This window comes from Daktulosphaira vitifoliae, unplaced genomic scaffold, assembly GCF_025091365.1.
Source record: "Daktulosphaira vitifoliae isolate Bord-2020 unplaced genomic scaffold, ASM2509136v1 Scaffold_1, whole genome shotgun sequence".
Classification (NCBI taxonomy): domain Eukaryota; kingdom Metazoa; phylum Arthropoda; class Insecta; order Hemiptera; family Phylloxeridae; genus Daktulosphaira; species Daktulosphaira vitifoliae.
The window spans coordinates 60,290,835-60,309,745 of NW_026099572.1; the positions used below are offsets into that span (position 1 = coordinate 60,290,835).

Genomic DNA, 18,911 nt, shown 5'->3' on the forward strand with positions numbered 1-18,911 from the left:
CGTCTTATCCCTTACTTTGTTGGAATGTGATAAAAAACGTATAATTATTTGTTTACCATTAGAATAGACTAAATATAATGAGGTTTTGTTATAAACCAGATTTTTATTATTTAATTTAAAGTTGTAATTAATTTTTTATATAGAGGTGAGAGAGGTGAGCAACGTAGTGAAGTCTTATTAGTGCGTTATGGTAAAAATAGTGGCATCAGTAAAAATTAGAATACGAGACTAGGAAATAAGAAAACTAACATTATTTATAAAAATATTGAAAAGTACGTAGACGGTTGCCTTGATTGATTTCAGATAACGTGTGGAATGAGCTTTATGTACTACCGAATATACCTACGAACTACCTACGTCTATTTAAATAAGACCTAAACTACAAAAGAAGTGGTTCCCCGACTCTTAGCTCATCAAAGACTTTTATCGAGTAATCACGATCAATAGAAGACACTATTAAAATCTGTAAATATAACATTAACCTGTTGTTTTGATTCGAATGTCATGAAAAAAATTTGTTCATTTAATGAAACAAATTCTATACCACTAGTAATATTCGAAAAACGAGGGTAAAACTAATGTTGATCAACAAAAATTGTAGACAGTAAAATTTGATCAATATTTTTAAATATAATTAAATCAAAGATTTTCCCTAAGAAGGGTATTCTCAAAATGGGTCTATAATTTTCCATATCAGTCGCCAGGTTTTTTTTTTGTATTCGTGATACGGTTATCTTTCCAAATGTATGAATAATCTCTCTCATTGGGCGACTTAATAAAAATTAATTGAACTGGTGAACAGAGAAAATCCTTAAAATGTTGTAAGAAAAATGCGGTAATACTATCAGGTTCAGAATAACGAGTAGGCGGCAGTGTGTTTAGTGCTGGATAAATCTCATCATAAGAAATATAAATATTAGATAGGAGAAATAATCACCGACTAGAAATAAGTTTATCTAATAAGGTTCTAGAGTTAAATTTTGGGCACAGTAAAGACAGAAGAAAAAAACAAAATGAGAAGAGAAACAAATTGATCATCCTTTCCAACGCCTAACCGGACTTTCTTAGGAATTGTTTTGCCTTTTGTTGACTACTCACAAAAGAACAAAATAAGCTTAAGTTATACCTAAGGAGCCCTTGCAATGTATCAGTTTACCTTTTATATAGATGCTTTGATTCAACTTTACATTGTGTACGCAGCAGAGAGAATTTGTAATAACAGCTCGAGACACCAACGATCTTATAAATTTTATAGTCACTTTACTTTTCAGTTATTATGTGTTTTAAGTTTTTACACATATGTAGTGTATAGAAAGAGATATAAAAGGTATATAATACCAATTTATTGATAGAAATTAGTTCTTTGTAAATATACAGCAGCCTTAATGGCTGACAACAAGTTTAAAGCAGCTACCCAATTTTTTTTTTAGTTCATCTATATTAGTTCATATATATCTATAGTAATTTTTTTAGTAATTGCGAAACTTGTATGTAGCGTCAAATACTGAAGCAGCGGAAGAATAATCGAAAGATATAAAAACGCTTTATGATATACACAAAAGAGGGTCAAGAGATTTATTCATAGTAACGGGATAATTGATAGTAAGTTTAAGATTAAGGAAGAACCCACTACTATTGGGGACATTATTCATTTGATTAAAACGAAATTGAGCATATTGATCAAATTTTGGAGTAGACCAGATTTTATGATATAATAAATTTTTATTTATAGTGTTTACGACATTTTTATTAAAAGTGAATGTTTGAACAACATGTTTTATGAATTTATAATGTTCGTATTATGACTTATTACAATATATATATATACACTATCAATAGAACACATTAGTAAAAATTCAACATAAATAGTTTTTGGTTGTATATTATACGATTTAACAAACGACAGTTATTTCTTTTGACGTCAATAATACCTAATAATAACGTATTTTNATTATTTCTTTTGACGTCAATAACACCTAATAATAACGTATTTTTTTTTTTAAGAACATATTAATCATAAGATGTTTTCAACGGTATTACTAAAAATTGTTATGTAAATATGCAATCCCATAAAATAGCTTTTCAGCTTATATTATTTGTTTCGGTAAAAAACAATGACTATGCCCTCCTGTAAAGCAACTTGAAATAAATTATATTCAGTTAACAAGGTAATTAAATTTCACATACCTAAAGGTTTGGTTTAGTAAATAATTTTTTATTTTACATTCCCAAACCATTTTATTGCTAATTCGTAGATTTAGTGCGATTGATTAAAATGCCTTTCCATTAATATGGCACAATAAATTACTAAATATCATCGAATGTAAATTTAACTAAATCCCAACATAAAACTCAAATTCTTAAATTATTTCGATTTTATATCACAAATTGCATTATTTATTAAATACTTTGTGAACATTTTTATTGCACATCCACAGATATAATCAGTGGCGTATTCAAGATTTTTACAATCTAATATATTTTTAACGATGAATTCAGTGGTAAATTAAAATTTTACATTGTGTTATATTATTACTTAAATTATTTCAAAATAAAATACCACTGGAAAGTACACAAAAGAACCATTATTTGTTGCGAATTTTCGAGATTTCCTAATATTTTTTTTTTTTATAAACATAAATTATGTTCAGTGTGTTGTCTCGTGCGATTAAAAAAAAAACTAATGATTTTCTTTTAAAATTAAAATACAAGTTTTAAAAATATTGGAAATTGTTAGCGAACCTTTAACTCAGTTCAATTCAAGGGCAAACGTTCGTACCTTTAATAATTCCTCTGAGAGAATGTATTGATCTGAGTAAATTAAAAATCGAGTGTCATTCTAATCTTGAATATTTGCTATGCGCCAAGTGGAAAACTTTTGCAAGTGGTAATGAACTCGAGGGCATATCTTAAATCCTTTTAAAACTTTCTGACTAGTCTTGTCCACTCCACTCCTCATCTGCATTCCTTATATTCTCAACTCTCCATGTTGCGCTGAAATACTAGCTGTTGTACCTCCACCGTTCTGTGCGCGTACTTTATTATTTACCATTATTACTATTGTTGTAATTAACCACCCTCTTCCATACCACAGACGTCGTGCCGTTGTACTTTACCCTGTAGTAATATCCGCCGCATGCGGTGTTGCGCATATCCTCCACGGAGTTATATCCACCCGACCTGTGCACCGCATATGCAAAGTTCAGTTTTACACTGAACTTTTGCCCGTCATGTTGCCGGCTAATTAACATTTTATTTATCCTTGCACTACTCTAACCCACTACCCGTTTCTTTACGGACCCTTGGGCTATCGCCGGCACCTTTGTACTATAATATTATAAACCACCGGCATATGAACATTTTAAACGTACTTCCGACGAAAACACCGCCTGCAGTTATACACGCGCTTTAATGATATTGTGCGTGTACGTTGTATAAGAGTATAATATTGTTAAGTATAACTCTTAATAATGTTCTCATGTCTTCGTCGTCGTCGTCGGTTATGCCTCCCAACAACACCCGCCGTCAAATGAGCAAACTTAAGACGTACACATTTTACAACTCGCCTGCACTCATCACACAACATTCCTTAGGTACCGGGGAAATGTTTTATGATTTTTAGTTACAACTTGCAGTATTAAATTATTTATCGGCAACCAAAACGTTTGGTAAAAACTGCGATTCTCTTGTCTTCATATCACACTGTTCTATTACAACGTGTGCAGGTACGTAGCTAGAGGTGACTAAATGGGCCTGAACTATTATGTATTTTCCCTGAACCGGGCCCGCTCCCCACTTCAATTCAGAATACGATTAATTTTACAAGTATTTAAAAGATTTTATACATTTAATTTAATCATTAAGATATTGCATGTAGTGAACAAAATCTTATATAGCAAGATAATTAAAGGAATATTTCAAGTCAAAATGATTCTAGATATTGAATACCATCTGTCGAAGGCAGATTGTAATGAAATAACACTTGAAAAAAAATTTCTTTAAAGTCAATCATGAAAAATTATACTACTAAATAATGGATTCAACTACAAACAAACTAGTTTCAAAATCAACAAAAGAAAATTATGAACAAGCTAATAGCTACACAACCCATTATACAAAAACATATATTACATATATATCCTTAGTAGATGTTCATAAGCACTTTGTGTTTAGTTTAGTACCCATAAATGCTACTGTTGTTCTATATTTGAAACGGTTTTTAATCGAATTGCTGTGTACCGCCATTTCCTGAAAGTGGGGAAAGAAAAACGGCGAATTTCCTGAATACGCTTTTGTGTATATATGCTTACACCTGTTTTGTATGCTCGTGTGAGGATGTTTTTTGCAATGCTTTTAACAAATATACAACTTTGTATACGCCTATGATAATGTATATTGAGTTTTAAAACGTTTTAGGTTATCAACTTTGAATAATTAACTTAAAATAATAATAATAAAATTGAGAGTATTTTTGTTTCTTTTAGGCACATAATTTAACACTCGTGAAGTATTTTTTATGTTCATCCCTTATTAGGGTGTGATCTTTAACTTTTCAAAAGGCAACGCACATAATTAACTAGTTTATTTCATAGATAATGATCTAATTAAGAAACGTAATCGACTAGTCGATAACAAATTTTAGACGAGTATTTCGGAAGTAATTGGTATTTTTACACTCAAGAAGATGAAGGAGAGTGGTCGAAAAATGACTAGTGATAATAACAACAACACCCGCGTCTTACCTTCAGCCATTACTGAACTAAATTAAACACATTAATTAAATTTCTACGTGAGATATTTTAGCATTTAATAAATTAATTTTTCAGTTCACCATTTGGTACATTGGTGTATTTAGGAGAGAGCCTTCTGCATCCTACTGATATAAAATCGAGGTACAGGGGTATTGGATGAGTAAAGCTCTCCACTTCTCTATGTTATGAAAGTTTTATAGAGTCACAACGAATTCCTAAATTGTATAAGATATAAAACGTTTTATTTCGTAGAATAAATTTTAGGCTTATGGCCAACTTATAAAAACAATGGATATAAACATGTAATTGTATCCAATTTTTTTTATTAGGTATTTGAATAGTGATGGTTATATATTCATACAGAGTGATTGTATGAAAAGTGTTAAACACATTATAATTTTTTCTTTTCGAAAGTTGATGGTGTCTTACGTTCTGATTTTCACCAAAAAAAAATTTGTCCCTTCTTCGCTTTAAAATGGTGCTAACTTTAATTTTGATTAAATGTTATTTGATCAATTAAAAATAAGACAATTATCTAATTAATAATATTACCAGTCGATAGCAATTTTTGTGCCAGTATTTTTAAATGGCGCCATAAGAATAAGTTCTTTTAATAAATGCCTAGATAAAAATACATAGATAATTGCTTCACGCACAGTCTTATATTAAATAGTTAACATCCAACATACTAGTTCAAAAGTTTTCATTATCTAAGTAACATAGTTATCTTATTTGTAAATTGATTAAACATTAATTTTTTTCATTTAAAATATAAAAGTCAACACTATTTTGAGTAGTCAGGAAGAACAGAACCAATATTTGAACTTGAGAAAATAATAAATTATGTGTTTCATATTTTTAATAATAATGTATTATTAGCAAGCACTTATGTAGTATAGTAATTTGGGTGATGCGACGTACGGTGTACGAAAAAATAATGTTATTTTATTATTAAAAAACGTACAAGATTAAAGCGATGTCCAACAAAGTACACCTATCGGCAGGAAATATCGAAGCGCTTTCTACGGTAGCTAAGTGACCGACCTATACTTTGGGTAAAAAGAGGATGGGTAGCGGAATGGGTTTCAGTGTTTAGGGTTGTTTTATGCGGAAAGTGGCGCCCGAGGCAATTTGTCGTTAATCCAAACCTACACGGGTATCATACACACAGACACAGCAGCGCATAGGGGCGAACGGTGACGTAACCGACCTATCAACGGCGGGCGGGACGCGCGCGCCCGTACGGGGCCGGGCCAGCTCCCACACACAAACACATTGTCCGTCGTGCTCAGCCGTCGTCGCCGCCGTGTGCTCGCGTGTATATCAGTCCAAGTCTCCCCTTCGCACGTCGTCGCTTAATATTATTATTAGTCAAACAACAATTCAGCTTTGCACAAGTTAATTTGCCGCAACCGATCGGGTCCGAACGCGTTCCAAGTTGGCACTAGTCATCTGTATTGTTTTTTTCTTAGTGGTTATGTCCAACTGCGGTCGTTGAGTTCCCGCCTCTGATTCAACATGATGATGGACCACTCGACGACCTATTGGGACCATCACCCCTACCACCAAACTCATCACATAAACAATAATCTTCCCGTGCACCATCTCCAACAGCATCACCAGCAACAACAACTACACCATACTGCGGCTGATGGCACAGCCGCGGCCGTTCAGGACACAGATAATGTTTCTGACGATTCCTATCTAACGTCATCACATGTGAGTTTTTTTTTAAAGCCTATTCGCATGCCATTAGTTATTCATCAGCATTTAAGAAAATCATTATTTAATGGTTAACATTCTATATATGATAAGAATATAACGAGGGAATTTAAACATGGAGTATTAATAGCCATTTATAAAAAATATTTACGCCTCAACAAATTAATAAAATGTGTACCGTAAAAGAAAAGCTCTTCGAGTTCGTTAAGAGTGTACTTAAATGAGTAATTTAAAGTAAAGTGAAATTACTGTATTTATTTTGAGTGATAAAATTACTGTGGGAGAGAGGCTTCTTTATTTAAATATTCCAAAGTTGATCAGAGCGGTTCGCATTTAACGATTATTTGTGTATTTATCATGTAGTAACATTTAGCACACGTGATTAGTCAAAAGTGTTTTAACAACTATAATTATACTTAAGCACTAAAAACTTTTTATACTAGTTATGAATGTTTTTTTATTTTAAACTATAGACAATAAGTAGAGACGGTAATTTTCCAATCAAGTATAGTGATAACACGCTGTGTCACATATATTGAACATTAACTGTTGAAGTTTTGTCTAAACATCTTATACGATATTTATTATGGAGATTTGACACAAACTTTTTCATTTTCCCGCGCTTTTATTTATACTTGAGGTTGTACTCTTGGTAACAAATTTTATACTTCTTACTTTATTATTTTGATTTTGTAATTAAAAAAAATGTCTATTTCCAAATCAAAATGAATATTTATCTTCTTTAAACTGTAAGTGCTCTGAAAATTTTTCTCAAAATATATACATTTGAAAATAAATAGAATAAATTTTTTTTTTGCTGTACTAGAAAATAAATCGTACGTGATATTATTTAAATATAAAATTTTTATTACACAAAAGAGTAGCAAATAGTGATATATTTTTAATAAATTTTGAGTACATGTCAAATTACTAGTGCTTAATGTATTGATTAAATTTTCATAGAAAAAGCTTTATAAACTTTTTCCTGTACATTTCTATAATATCAGAAATTAACACGAAAAGTTGTTTAAATTAATTTTGTTTATTTATTTTTTAAATATATAAAATTGTTTTACTAAAACAACTAAATTATGGTTAGTAATTTTTTTTTTTTTAATTTATAATAGATATTGTAGAAATATTTATGGATTGCGAATTTATGCAATCCAGTAAATGTGATTTATGTTACGTTGTAAAGTGTTGAAACCTATGCGTACCATTGGCTTAGGTCTACTTACCTTGAATGGAGTTATCAACAAACAAACATATGCACATATTTTTTGAAATATTTATTTCTACCTTTCAATTTGATTTATCCTATGGATTTGAAATGTAAACGAAAAATTAGCGGTCATCGTTATGGGTTTTCGATTTTTTACCCCACGCAAAGCATGTACAGACCGGCTATTTACAAAGTATCTAATACATGGGCGTATACTAGTTCATTGGGTGTATATGCCTAATAACGTACCTTTAAAAATATATAAATCTGTACCACTTAGTTCTTGACTAACAACTCATGTGTAGGTATCCGAGCCCTATTGTAGATTTATTGTTAACGAGTATCCTCAATTGTAATTATTAATTCCCATCGATCGTTTATTTAAGTTGACCGTGTAAGTGTTAAACAAAATTAGTACCACTTACGGTCCGCTTCATTAGTCAAACCTAATTGGATATTTGGGGTATACTTTGGTTATACAAGGAAAACGTTTTACTCGGTCGATCAAGTGCGTTTCCTTTTATTTATCAACACAACATACGTAACGAGCAAACATCAACATTGCCATAGTATTATTTGCCAAGAATAAATAGTATGAGAATTTATAGTTTCGATATTTTTAACTCGATGTTATATGTTAATTAATTAATGATGCGTTTTAATTTCATCATTTACAATTTCAATAGCGCAAATACAACACTGACTATTTTCTTTACTTCCCTTCAGAAGAAGACAAACGTGGAGCATTTTCCGAAATGTTAAAAAAAAAGTCTATCATATTCGCTCTGTGAGCCCTAACTGAATACTGAACTAAATAATTTAATTTGTTTCTTTTTTCATTGTTTAATGTCTTTTTTTTTTTGACCCGGAGTTATAAACCATTACAGATATAACAAGTTTAATTGGACTGTAATTACTTGTTTACTGATTAGTTAGTAAAAACATCTTGTTTTACATAATAGTGATAATTCTGTTGAATAGCATTAAATAATCTGTGTAGTTGTGATATGCACAAAAAGGTATGCAAAATACTTTTTTACATTCGCACTGTTATCGATAGCTGAATGCGTTTTATCGAATTCGCCATGACTTGTGCACATTTCAGCATAGGGTGACGACAACCAAAACACAATTATACAAAAACATAGGATAGGAGGTATACGTCGCCAACGTGATTTATTCAACGGGTTGCCGCCGATTAAAATAATATTATTCAAAAGTAAGAAAAACCAAGTGATAGTATTTCCATTCATAGTGGTTTCATTTGGCGTGCGTGTGCTCACACCAGACACCATTAGTTTTTTAATCCGAACGACCGTCCACGGCACAAACATGGCCATAATAGCATTTTAATACACCATTACCTTAAATAAAAGTTGGACGTAATAATATAGTCGAATGGTTTTTTAAACGAGTCGTTTGAAAAATTGAAATCTATACTCGGTGGGCACCTAATTTATTGTATCGCATTTTAATAAGATCGTTACTGAAACATTTATGGTATCTAATCGGGTAATTTGTAATGATTTACGATCAGTCGCAATGATTTTCAATGTGACTACTCGCCAAGTGAGAGCAGAGTAAAAACAAAGTAAAATTTCATAACACATTTTATCGTAGGAATAATATTGTAGACTGGATGGGACTTGTGTAAGATAGTAATGGATTATTATTTTGAACAGAAAACTATTGTATTCTCGACGAGGATTCCTCGCGCATGATGGAAACGTAACGCTGAGAAATCGTCGCCAAAATATAAATTAACATTTTAATATTTAGAGTGCTTTTCCTTAGCCCTTTCGTTCTTATCCGCAAATCAATAAGAACAACGCATTCGGTAACTCGTGTACGAAAAAATACAATTTATACAACGTTTTTTTAATAAACACACTGCAAGTATGTGCTGCTCACATTGTATAATAATACAATATAATATTATATGGGTCCCCGATATATAATATTACTGTAACGCTGAAATTTATAGCCTCTGTACCTGTGTCAACTTAATAGGGGTCTTCGGGGTCAGGTGGTTTTCCCCGAGCTCGCGGGGGGTTTTGCGCCGGCCACCTGCAGCGGGCGCGATATGTGCACACTGTCCGGCCAGCAGCGGAGGCATTAAAGATACACTTGGGGGTAAGCGATGAATAACAATAGGGGCACAACAGTTGATGTTGTTATTATACGGGGAAGTTAACTTTTGACATTGGCTGTGTCGACCCAGGAAGTCGATGGAAACTACTAGAAATTTCATAATAATTAAAAACTGCTGTTTAATATTCATACGTTCTCTTTAACGTGTTTATTCATCCGTGGGAATGTCGCGATGTTTGTACCGGACATTCCGAATGGAACAACACGGAAAGGTCGAAACCAACGAATTTAACCCTTTTGTTTCACAAACTAGTTAACAACGCTTTCTTTACGATAATGTATTTTGTACACACCAGTCGAAATTACAATACGCCGCGGTAAAAAATAGTATGCGCATTTGCCGGGGAAATGTCTATTCTAAAAAGCTTAACTAACTGTTAAATTTATTGTGAACATATTTTTATTTTATTTACTTGCATGAGAAAAAATACTTTCGCTTCCTCCGAATCATCGGTCATAACTTTTGTGTGACTAACAAAAAATGTTTGTTAGTCTTTCAACGTTAAAATAAATCATACGAGTTTGGGGTTGAATCTCAAGTAACATTAACGCATAACTATAAGATTAATTTAATTATTTAATGAAAAAATCTAAAAAAATCTGTTAGTCAAAACAAATGTCAACTTCATCTAGTGAGTTTCAGATTTTACGATATTATCATTCAATAATTGGTAATCATCGAAGTCGAGTTACTCGAAAATAAAAATTAATATCGATTTTAATGTAGAAAAATAAACGATTATTTCGTTTTGAATGTACTTAATGTATACGTTATTCGACCGCAAAAATTTGGGAAACTTCAAATTAACGATAAACTTCTACTGTCGTTAGGTTTGATATTTATTGTCTGCGCACATTGTAATAGGTAATTTCAGTTTGTCTGTAGATAAGGCATCATAAGTTTTTTTTAATGTCACCTGTGATCGAAATCGCCCAGAACGTATAAAAACCATATTATGTTTATTTTATTGAGGTATTTTTTTAGGTGTTCTAAGATTTTAGGTTTTAGTTACTTGACGTCATCACAGTAAAAATTATCAATAAAACCAACAACTACCTTAGTTCTTACCTGCGTTAAATTTTTATTGTTTATTAAGTAAGTACTTCGAGAGTCTACTGTCAATATAGAGGTCTATTCTTTAATTTCTATATAATTTTAATTTAGTAAACATTTAAAAGTTACTAAATTTCAACTCAAATTATTAGAAAAAACAATCACCTATATATAGGTATATCAAAAAACACCTACATAGCCAAATTTAGTTATTATTTTCTCATTTCATAGTCACTGTAAAATCCAACGTATTCAAAAATTACCATTTTGGTTGCTAGTTTGGTGTACAATATACATTGTACACAGTAGTACCCATTTATTGTATTATATTCATTTCCGTTGATGTATTATGTTAATAAAAAGTTATGTTTTCAAAGATAGTTTCATAAACTCGTATTAAACAAACATAAACGCGTATTTGGTAAAATGGCCACACTGACTATTACAAAATTATAAAATTTATTAAATTTGACGAATGAAAATTAATGAAGTCTTTTTACGAATCATATTATTTTAATACATTCCATTCATATTTAATATGATCAATAGTAGTGTGTTCAGAACTTTTTTATGAGAAAAGTTACTTACAGGAATGCTTTTATCAAAACGCTATTATTTCTTCAGCCGTGGGGAGTGTGAACCTCTCCTGTCTTATCACATTATCATAACTATATAATAGTTTGTTCGAGATGACTTAATACAAGACATCGTAATATTTTTAATTATTGTTTCTGATCATGAACTCTCATGCAAAATTGAACAAATAAAAATTATATTTTAATCCCAAACGGCCAATTAATGGTGTTGTATAAATGTTGGAGGATGGTGAGATGTACTGAAGACAGGAAATTAAAGGATGGGTTGGGAGATGACGCATTAGGCACAATACCTCTTATGGAGTTGCCCTTCATAATTCATTATGCTGCTGGGGGCCGATTTGGTTGGCCATCATTAGCAAGTGCGCGATGGTATTAATTAACGGGTTTTGAAAAGGGATCACCGAGGCCTTTACCGAGTCCTAAAGGGACAACGGTTAACATGTCACACAACCCTTCGCTGCAGAATGACCACTGCTGTGTCTCTTCCCTTCCATTGTCTGTTCTGTAATGTACATAAATTCAACCAAATATTTTCAGTCATGACGACACTCGGCAGCGGCTACTGAATATTATGAAGAGTGTGTGTGTAACATATGCCTTCATCAATCATCGGTCTGACGAGTGTTGGTCAAGTGTTCACCTAATGTAATTTGCTATAGACATTTCTGATGGATTCCATTAAAAAATAATAATATTAATAGAAAAATACACAATCATTTACGAACCGTCGTATTGACAATAATATTATGTTTAAATATCTACTCTTATCGTCTTTACCATACAACAAGGTTGTTTGTACTTTTTATTCAATAATCATTGTTGAATTAAACAAAATATATCAAAATCCGTTTCTGTTTTATGCAGATACATATTAAATTTTAATTATAAATACTAAACTCGCTTATTAAAATTAAAAATCAATTAATATTTTAAAGAATCAAATATCTACTTCATTTGTGAGTCAACAAATGAATGTAAAAGCGTATTATTATATGGTTTTTAAATTTTAATTAGTGCTGCTTTTGATTAAACCTCGACGAGGCTAATAAATTAAATAACGTACAGAAGTTTTATCTTCATTGATATAGCAAACTATAAACGTCCATTAAATTACAAATTTTGTTTTAATTGCTTCATTTTTAGCAGTAAATATTTTGCTCTTGAATTTTTCTATTATGTTTCAACCTGAATCGAGTAAAATGAATTTCAAACTGAATATATTTTATTTAATTAAAGTACATTCGGCAAACATTCAACTGATTAAAGATATTTATTTAGATAATGTATTATTAGTTTTTGTAGTAATAAAAAGTGAAAAATAAAATTTTTAATCCTCTATACTATTTATGTACTCTAAATGTAAATGAATTATTCCATTTTTTGATCATTTTTATAAACATGTAGATAGCACAGAATTATAAATGTATGAATTGTAGTAGCATTTTTTACAATTCTTAAACAATTTTACAGAAATTGGACGGAAAAATAGATACAAAAAATAAATACACATCATGTGATTTTAGTACATCAAAATTGATGAGCAGTAAGCAAATTTAACTCTTTGGCATGTTATTGAAACAGTGAAATGTTTTATTTTTAGTATCATATCAAAAAAGCAACGCGTGGCATTTGCGTAACAATCTTGAAAAACAAAACAAAAAATACTTTTACTTGACGATGAAATTTCTCATTTTGGATTTTTTTTTTTTTGCATAACACTTGAACGTGACGTTAAGTTTCAGCGTCGGGTTCGAAATCGTGATGTATTGGTTTTTTTACATTAATTTCACTTGGTCGAATGGGCCGTTGGTCCCACTGTCGGTAGGAATGCAAATCGGTGAACGTTTACACGCTGTAATTATTGTTATTATGTAGAGGGATATATATTTTTTTTACTGGTTACATAAAAAAAAAATATATATATATATATTTCACCGCCGGCAATTTCCTGCGCTCGAGTTTTATCAGAAAATAGAAGCGTTTTGCCCCGTGCACAAAAAATTATAATAGTAGTAGGTTATTATAACTCTATCGCATTGGTGTATATATTATTATTGCTATTATACTTTCACCGTATTACAATTGTATTAGTCGATTGTGTTGTTATGCGCGCGTGCTTAATGGAATCGTGATCGACCAATATTATTATTATTAGGTACATTTGTTTGTGTATTTTTCCTGTCGTGATTCCCATTATTAAAACGTTTAAGCCTGTAAAATATATTGTACGATCAAATCTACTGCGATGTAGGTCCGTGCAAATATATTTTTGTACTCGATCATTGGCCACGGGGGGGGGGGGGAAGGGTGCCGTATTCCCTCATGATGATACCACGACGATAGAATTTCTTTCGTTTGGGAGGAGAAGTGAAAAAATTGTTTGTGTACATCACACCCCTTCCCCCGACACGAAACATCAATTACGCTACTGCATGATCACTCGCTCTTATTTTACATATGTATGTCAACATTTCTTTTATCCTAATACGTTAATTAGTTTAAGTGGCGATCGATGGGTTCTCGTTTAAAAACACCTATAAGATATTTTTTGAACGTGCGCGTGGGATGAAAAGTTAGTTGAGTCACTACTAAGTTTAGTACGCGCTGACAAAAAGAATACACCGCGCCGACATCCAAAACAGAAGCATAAAACGATTATAATTACCAAGTGTCTAAAAAAATATATTTTTAAAACGAANTTTTGTCGGCGATCGATGGGTACTCGTTTAAAAACACCTATAAGATATTTTTTGAACGTGTGCGTGGGATGAAAAGTTAGTTGAGTCACTACTAAGTTTAGTACGCGCTGACAAAAATAATACACCGCGCCGACATCCAAAACAGAAGCATAAAACGATTATAATTACCAAGTGTCTAAAAAAATATATTTTTAAAACGAACGAATCAATGGTCGATCCAAACAGGAGCTGTACAATGGGTACAAAAAAACTAGTGTTGATCTCCACGATAATATCATAATTACTGGGGATTTGTTTCCATAACAACGACTCACCAAAAAAATATAAATGATCAATAAAAGCACTAGTGGCTGATATTGGAAAAGACATTTACCTTATACTTACACATAATCTTATTACATTGTCATAAAATCCTTTCCACTTTTATACACGTACATTTTTTTCCATTCTTATGAACGTCGATTGCAGTTCTCACGCGACTTCGGTGGTAAAAATTCGGATCCGACGTGACATGAACCGGCGACCGAACACCATTAATATTAATTTATAGAATATTGACAGTTGCGGGTCTTTGTACGTGATCCCGCATAATGCTACATACCCTTTTGATGATCAAAACGACATATAAGATGACGCTGCGCTACCTTTTGGTTTTTTTTTTTTTAAATTGTCAACGCGATTCCGAAAAACTCCACCGAAACCGGTCAGATCGGCCCATCAAGCGCAATCGTTAAAGATAGTAATTTGTAAGAGAAAATAATGTTTCAATCAAACCCACTTGGTTTTGTGAATATGATTGTATAATTCGAAAACCTGCTAATGAAAATTTTTCTGGCCGATGACTTTTGAAAAAAATTGTTGCCAACTACGCGGCAAACGTTTAGCGAATAACCGATTTCCATCCGCCGTGACGGCCAATGATAAATAGCCTAGTCGCGCATATTATTCGATCGTTAACATTATTAAAACCTTATCCGAAATAATAATTATTCTAATGCCCTGAGAATAATATTAATAATGCATTAGCGCTCCGAAATGCGTTGTTTACTGTCGCGGCGGCGGCAACCCACACCCGTGTCCGCTCAAGTCCTGTTGTGTGCGTTTCAAACATCATTACATTATGCCGTAGAAAACCCGAAAAAAAGTATCCGACATCCTGTCCGTGTGCGTTTTGGTTGCTCCGACACTTTACTCTTTTCCGGTGCGTGACGCCGTACAAACACTGGGCACACGGTGTTGTTGTATTTTTTGTTAGTACTTTTTTTTTATTATTCCGAATAAACACCGCAGGATTTTGTTCGCGGCAAAGAAATAACAAAATAATACTAATACGATTACACGTCTTGTGTATAGAAATGTGTAACAACATTAATGACCGCCGCGGTGTACCGCTAATAACACCTTTTCGGCGAAATGGTAAAACAAACGGGCAAGGACCATTAAGAGGCCGCATTAAATACACACACACACACACACATAACAGTAAACAGTAGTGGCTGTGCTGACGTTAACATCCCTTTTTGGACAGTTTAATTGCTCTGCAGGGCCACGAGCGTTTAACGGAACCGCTGGACGCAGACGGAAAAAAAAACAACGCTTGTACTATTTATCATAATAGAACATTGTGTTTTTTAAATGACATTAATTTATGTGCGCGTCGGCCGATGAGTTGTATATCAGTTCTAATTTAATTTAATTATTCTTTCACCTGCTCTTAACGATTTTTGAGGGCATTAAATCGAGATTTTTTTTTTTGTGTCTCCGGTAAATACATTAGTGTACTAATTTTATGCCTAAATACGATATCGGATTTCTATAGTAAATCTCTTTTCGCCCACGCGCTCTAACAAGATGGATGGCTATGTACGAGAAAAAATACTCCATCTTCCTTTCTAATTCACTCTAATTGCTATGCTTAATGTCCATTTATATTGTGTACACCTATTATTTACCGTCCAAACGCATTTTACTGTATAGTAAATTTTTTTATTTTCGCTCTACAATTAAATCCGAGGAAAACGTATTTACATTGAACTGTGCACATAAATCATAGAAAATCTAAAAAAACAAACGTTTGAATCGTTTACACTACAGCGAGTTTTATCTATTTCTAACACTAGTTGGATGTTGTACAACAAAGAATGTATGTATTTACAGCCGACTTGCTAACGAATTTGACAGGACCTTATTTTTCTGTATGAATAATCTAAAATAATTTTTCGTGAGTTGCAACACAAACAAGTCTTACACAAAACTTTTACTTAAAGTATTAAACACGTTAAATATAAACGCATATTATAAAATATGACTTAAAGTAAACTTTATGGGATTTTACATGCTTTAATAATGCTTTGGTCGAATTAAAGTATTAAAAACGCTTTTTTTCTTACAGATATGGGTAACCCAACCTGCTTGATCATTCTCGCGGGGTATAGAAACTCACTCGATGAAAATAAATATATCGTAAAGATGTATTTTCGAAGGGGTAGTAAAAAAATGTCTTATTTAAATTTCATCCCAAAAACAAATCCCGAGAAAGTCAATAGTCACCTGATAAAATAAGAAATTTACCCGACTTACAACGAAATATATTTGAAATTCAAATTTTGTATTATTGTATTCTATAACTTGTGATTTATATAATTAGCATACCTTTTATTTTGAGAAATTGATTAGACATATATTTATTTTTCGATATTAAAAGAAATTAATAAGTTTTTGTTAAAAACAAACAAATTTGGTTTAACTTAAAATTAATCTTAAAATGGCGTTACGATAATTTTAATGAAATTTAACTCTATCGTGGAATACTGAGATTAAATTAATGTATTCCTTTCGAATCACTAAAACGGCCCCAATAAAAAAACCGAAGCTTTGTGTACGAGGAAATGTACGTGCATGACAATAATGTATAGTTATAACAAGTAAATGGAAACAAATAAATATTGAACAAATCACGATCGAATGCATAACCATATTGTATTATATTTGTGCGAAAGAACTGTCGTGCCCTGTAGACCATTGACAACAGGAGGTCCGATGAAAAGGCTTATACGGTCATCCAGCAGATCCATCGGTGCCATAAATTCGCATTTATCACATTGTATTAAAATAATAATAATATTATTATTATTATTATGTCTTATCAACCGATAGAAATTTTCGATCGTACTCACGAATCATACCCGTTTTTGATACATTGCTACAATGATGTAGTCATTGATAAATCGTGGATCGTATTGATGATCGTGGTCAAGATTACGATCTCAGTCTTAAGTACAACGTTTCTAATTATTGATACAGCGTTTTTATAACTGGATTTCGGTAAGGTAAAATTAACCCCAGTACAATGTCATAATGTCAATGTACTAAGTGTTTCATGAGATTGATTAATATTATCGAATTATTGGTGTAGATATTTATACAAAGTAAATCAGATCTAACTGACAACACTTATAACTTTTAATTCAATAGTCATTTCGATGTATTTTTTTCATTTTTAAATGCATAGTTTTTATTATTTGTCTCTAACAAGAAAAAAAAAATCAAAGTAGGTACTCATGTGTATACATTAAAAATAATGCATTTCGTCCTGGCTACATACCCACTCTATGTATTAAAATGCTTATAGCTAACGTAAAAAATAAAACATAAAAATAAAATCTTAATAATCATTGGATCAAATGTTATAAGAGTTTGATCTGGTTTACCTGTATATTATGTAAACTACTTCTATAAAACTACTATTATTGTAACCATAAAAATAGATTACAAAAAATTATTTTAATTAGGAAAATAAATTTAAAAACTGTTAAAATTATTTTAACTTCAATTAACAAATGGATATACCACGTTGTTCACGAATATCACGTTAACTATTTTTAATTACGAAGTTGTTCGTTCTGGGCGCATAATATTTATTTTGATAATTTCATTGGGCATTTAGGAATTAAGAACTCTGTAAAAAGAGGCAACACTTTTTACGTTATCTAACGAAGATAAATCCTAAATTCCGTCTGGGTTTTTAAGTTTAATATGAATACCGACCAATTACACTATTTTTATGAGTTTTAGACGAAAGGATCTTGACGACTTAAAAGTATAAATCTAAGGATTTTAATCTGACATCATATAATTTTAATCACATAATTAAAACGAATAGAAAATATTAACACCGTGACTAATTGTAGTCGAATTCAAACGAAAGGCTACATTACTCATAACAATTCATAGAACCGTAGGAATTTTTTTCTAATTAACGCGAGTGTTTTAAATTTACAATTGCCGTAAAAATGATCGCGATAACCTTCAGACATTATTAGCCTTTAATTTATATAGTAATTAAAAACAAAAATGGTCATCAACGACCTGTACGGGCAAGCTTGGCACATGTACCGATAAATTAAAGCTATGCGAGGCCGCAAGTATAAATAAGGCGAACTGCAGTCAATCAACAACCAGGTTGTACTTAAGTGCCGTCAAAGTCTTTGCGGTGCGCCGAGTTTCGCATTGGCCGGCCGGTGGACGTGGCCAAAAGCGGCTTCGCCATTTTATACATGCAACTCAAGCACGAGTGCGGGGCAACGAGAGGGGAAATAGTGGCGTAAGAAGGAGAAAAAAAGAGAGAAATATTGTAAAACACTACCCACTCGATCGCTGCCACTGCCGCTGACCAGTTAATAATTTTACCATTTTTTTTTTTTTTTTTTTTTT

The 18,911-nt window shown here is 31.9% G+C and overlaps 1 protein-coding gene across 1 annotated transcript in view; it reads left to right on the forward strand.

Moving 5' to 3' along the window:
* The first annotated feature begins 6,042 nt into the window (after positions 1–6,042).
* Positions 6,043–18,911, forward strand: part of LOC126894400 (homeobox protein caupolican-like) — a 35,194-nt gene continuing 22,325 nt past the window's right edge. Inside the window, exon 1 of the mRNA XM_050665408.1 lies at positions 6,043–6,470. Coding sequence (XP_050521365.1) covers positions 6,270–6,470 — 201 coding nt within the window. The 5' untranslated portion in view covers positions 6,043–6,269. The remainder of the gene's footprint in view (positions 6,471–18,911) is intronic.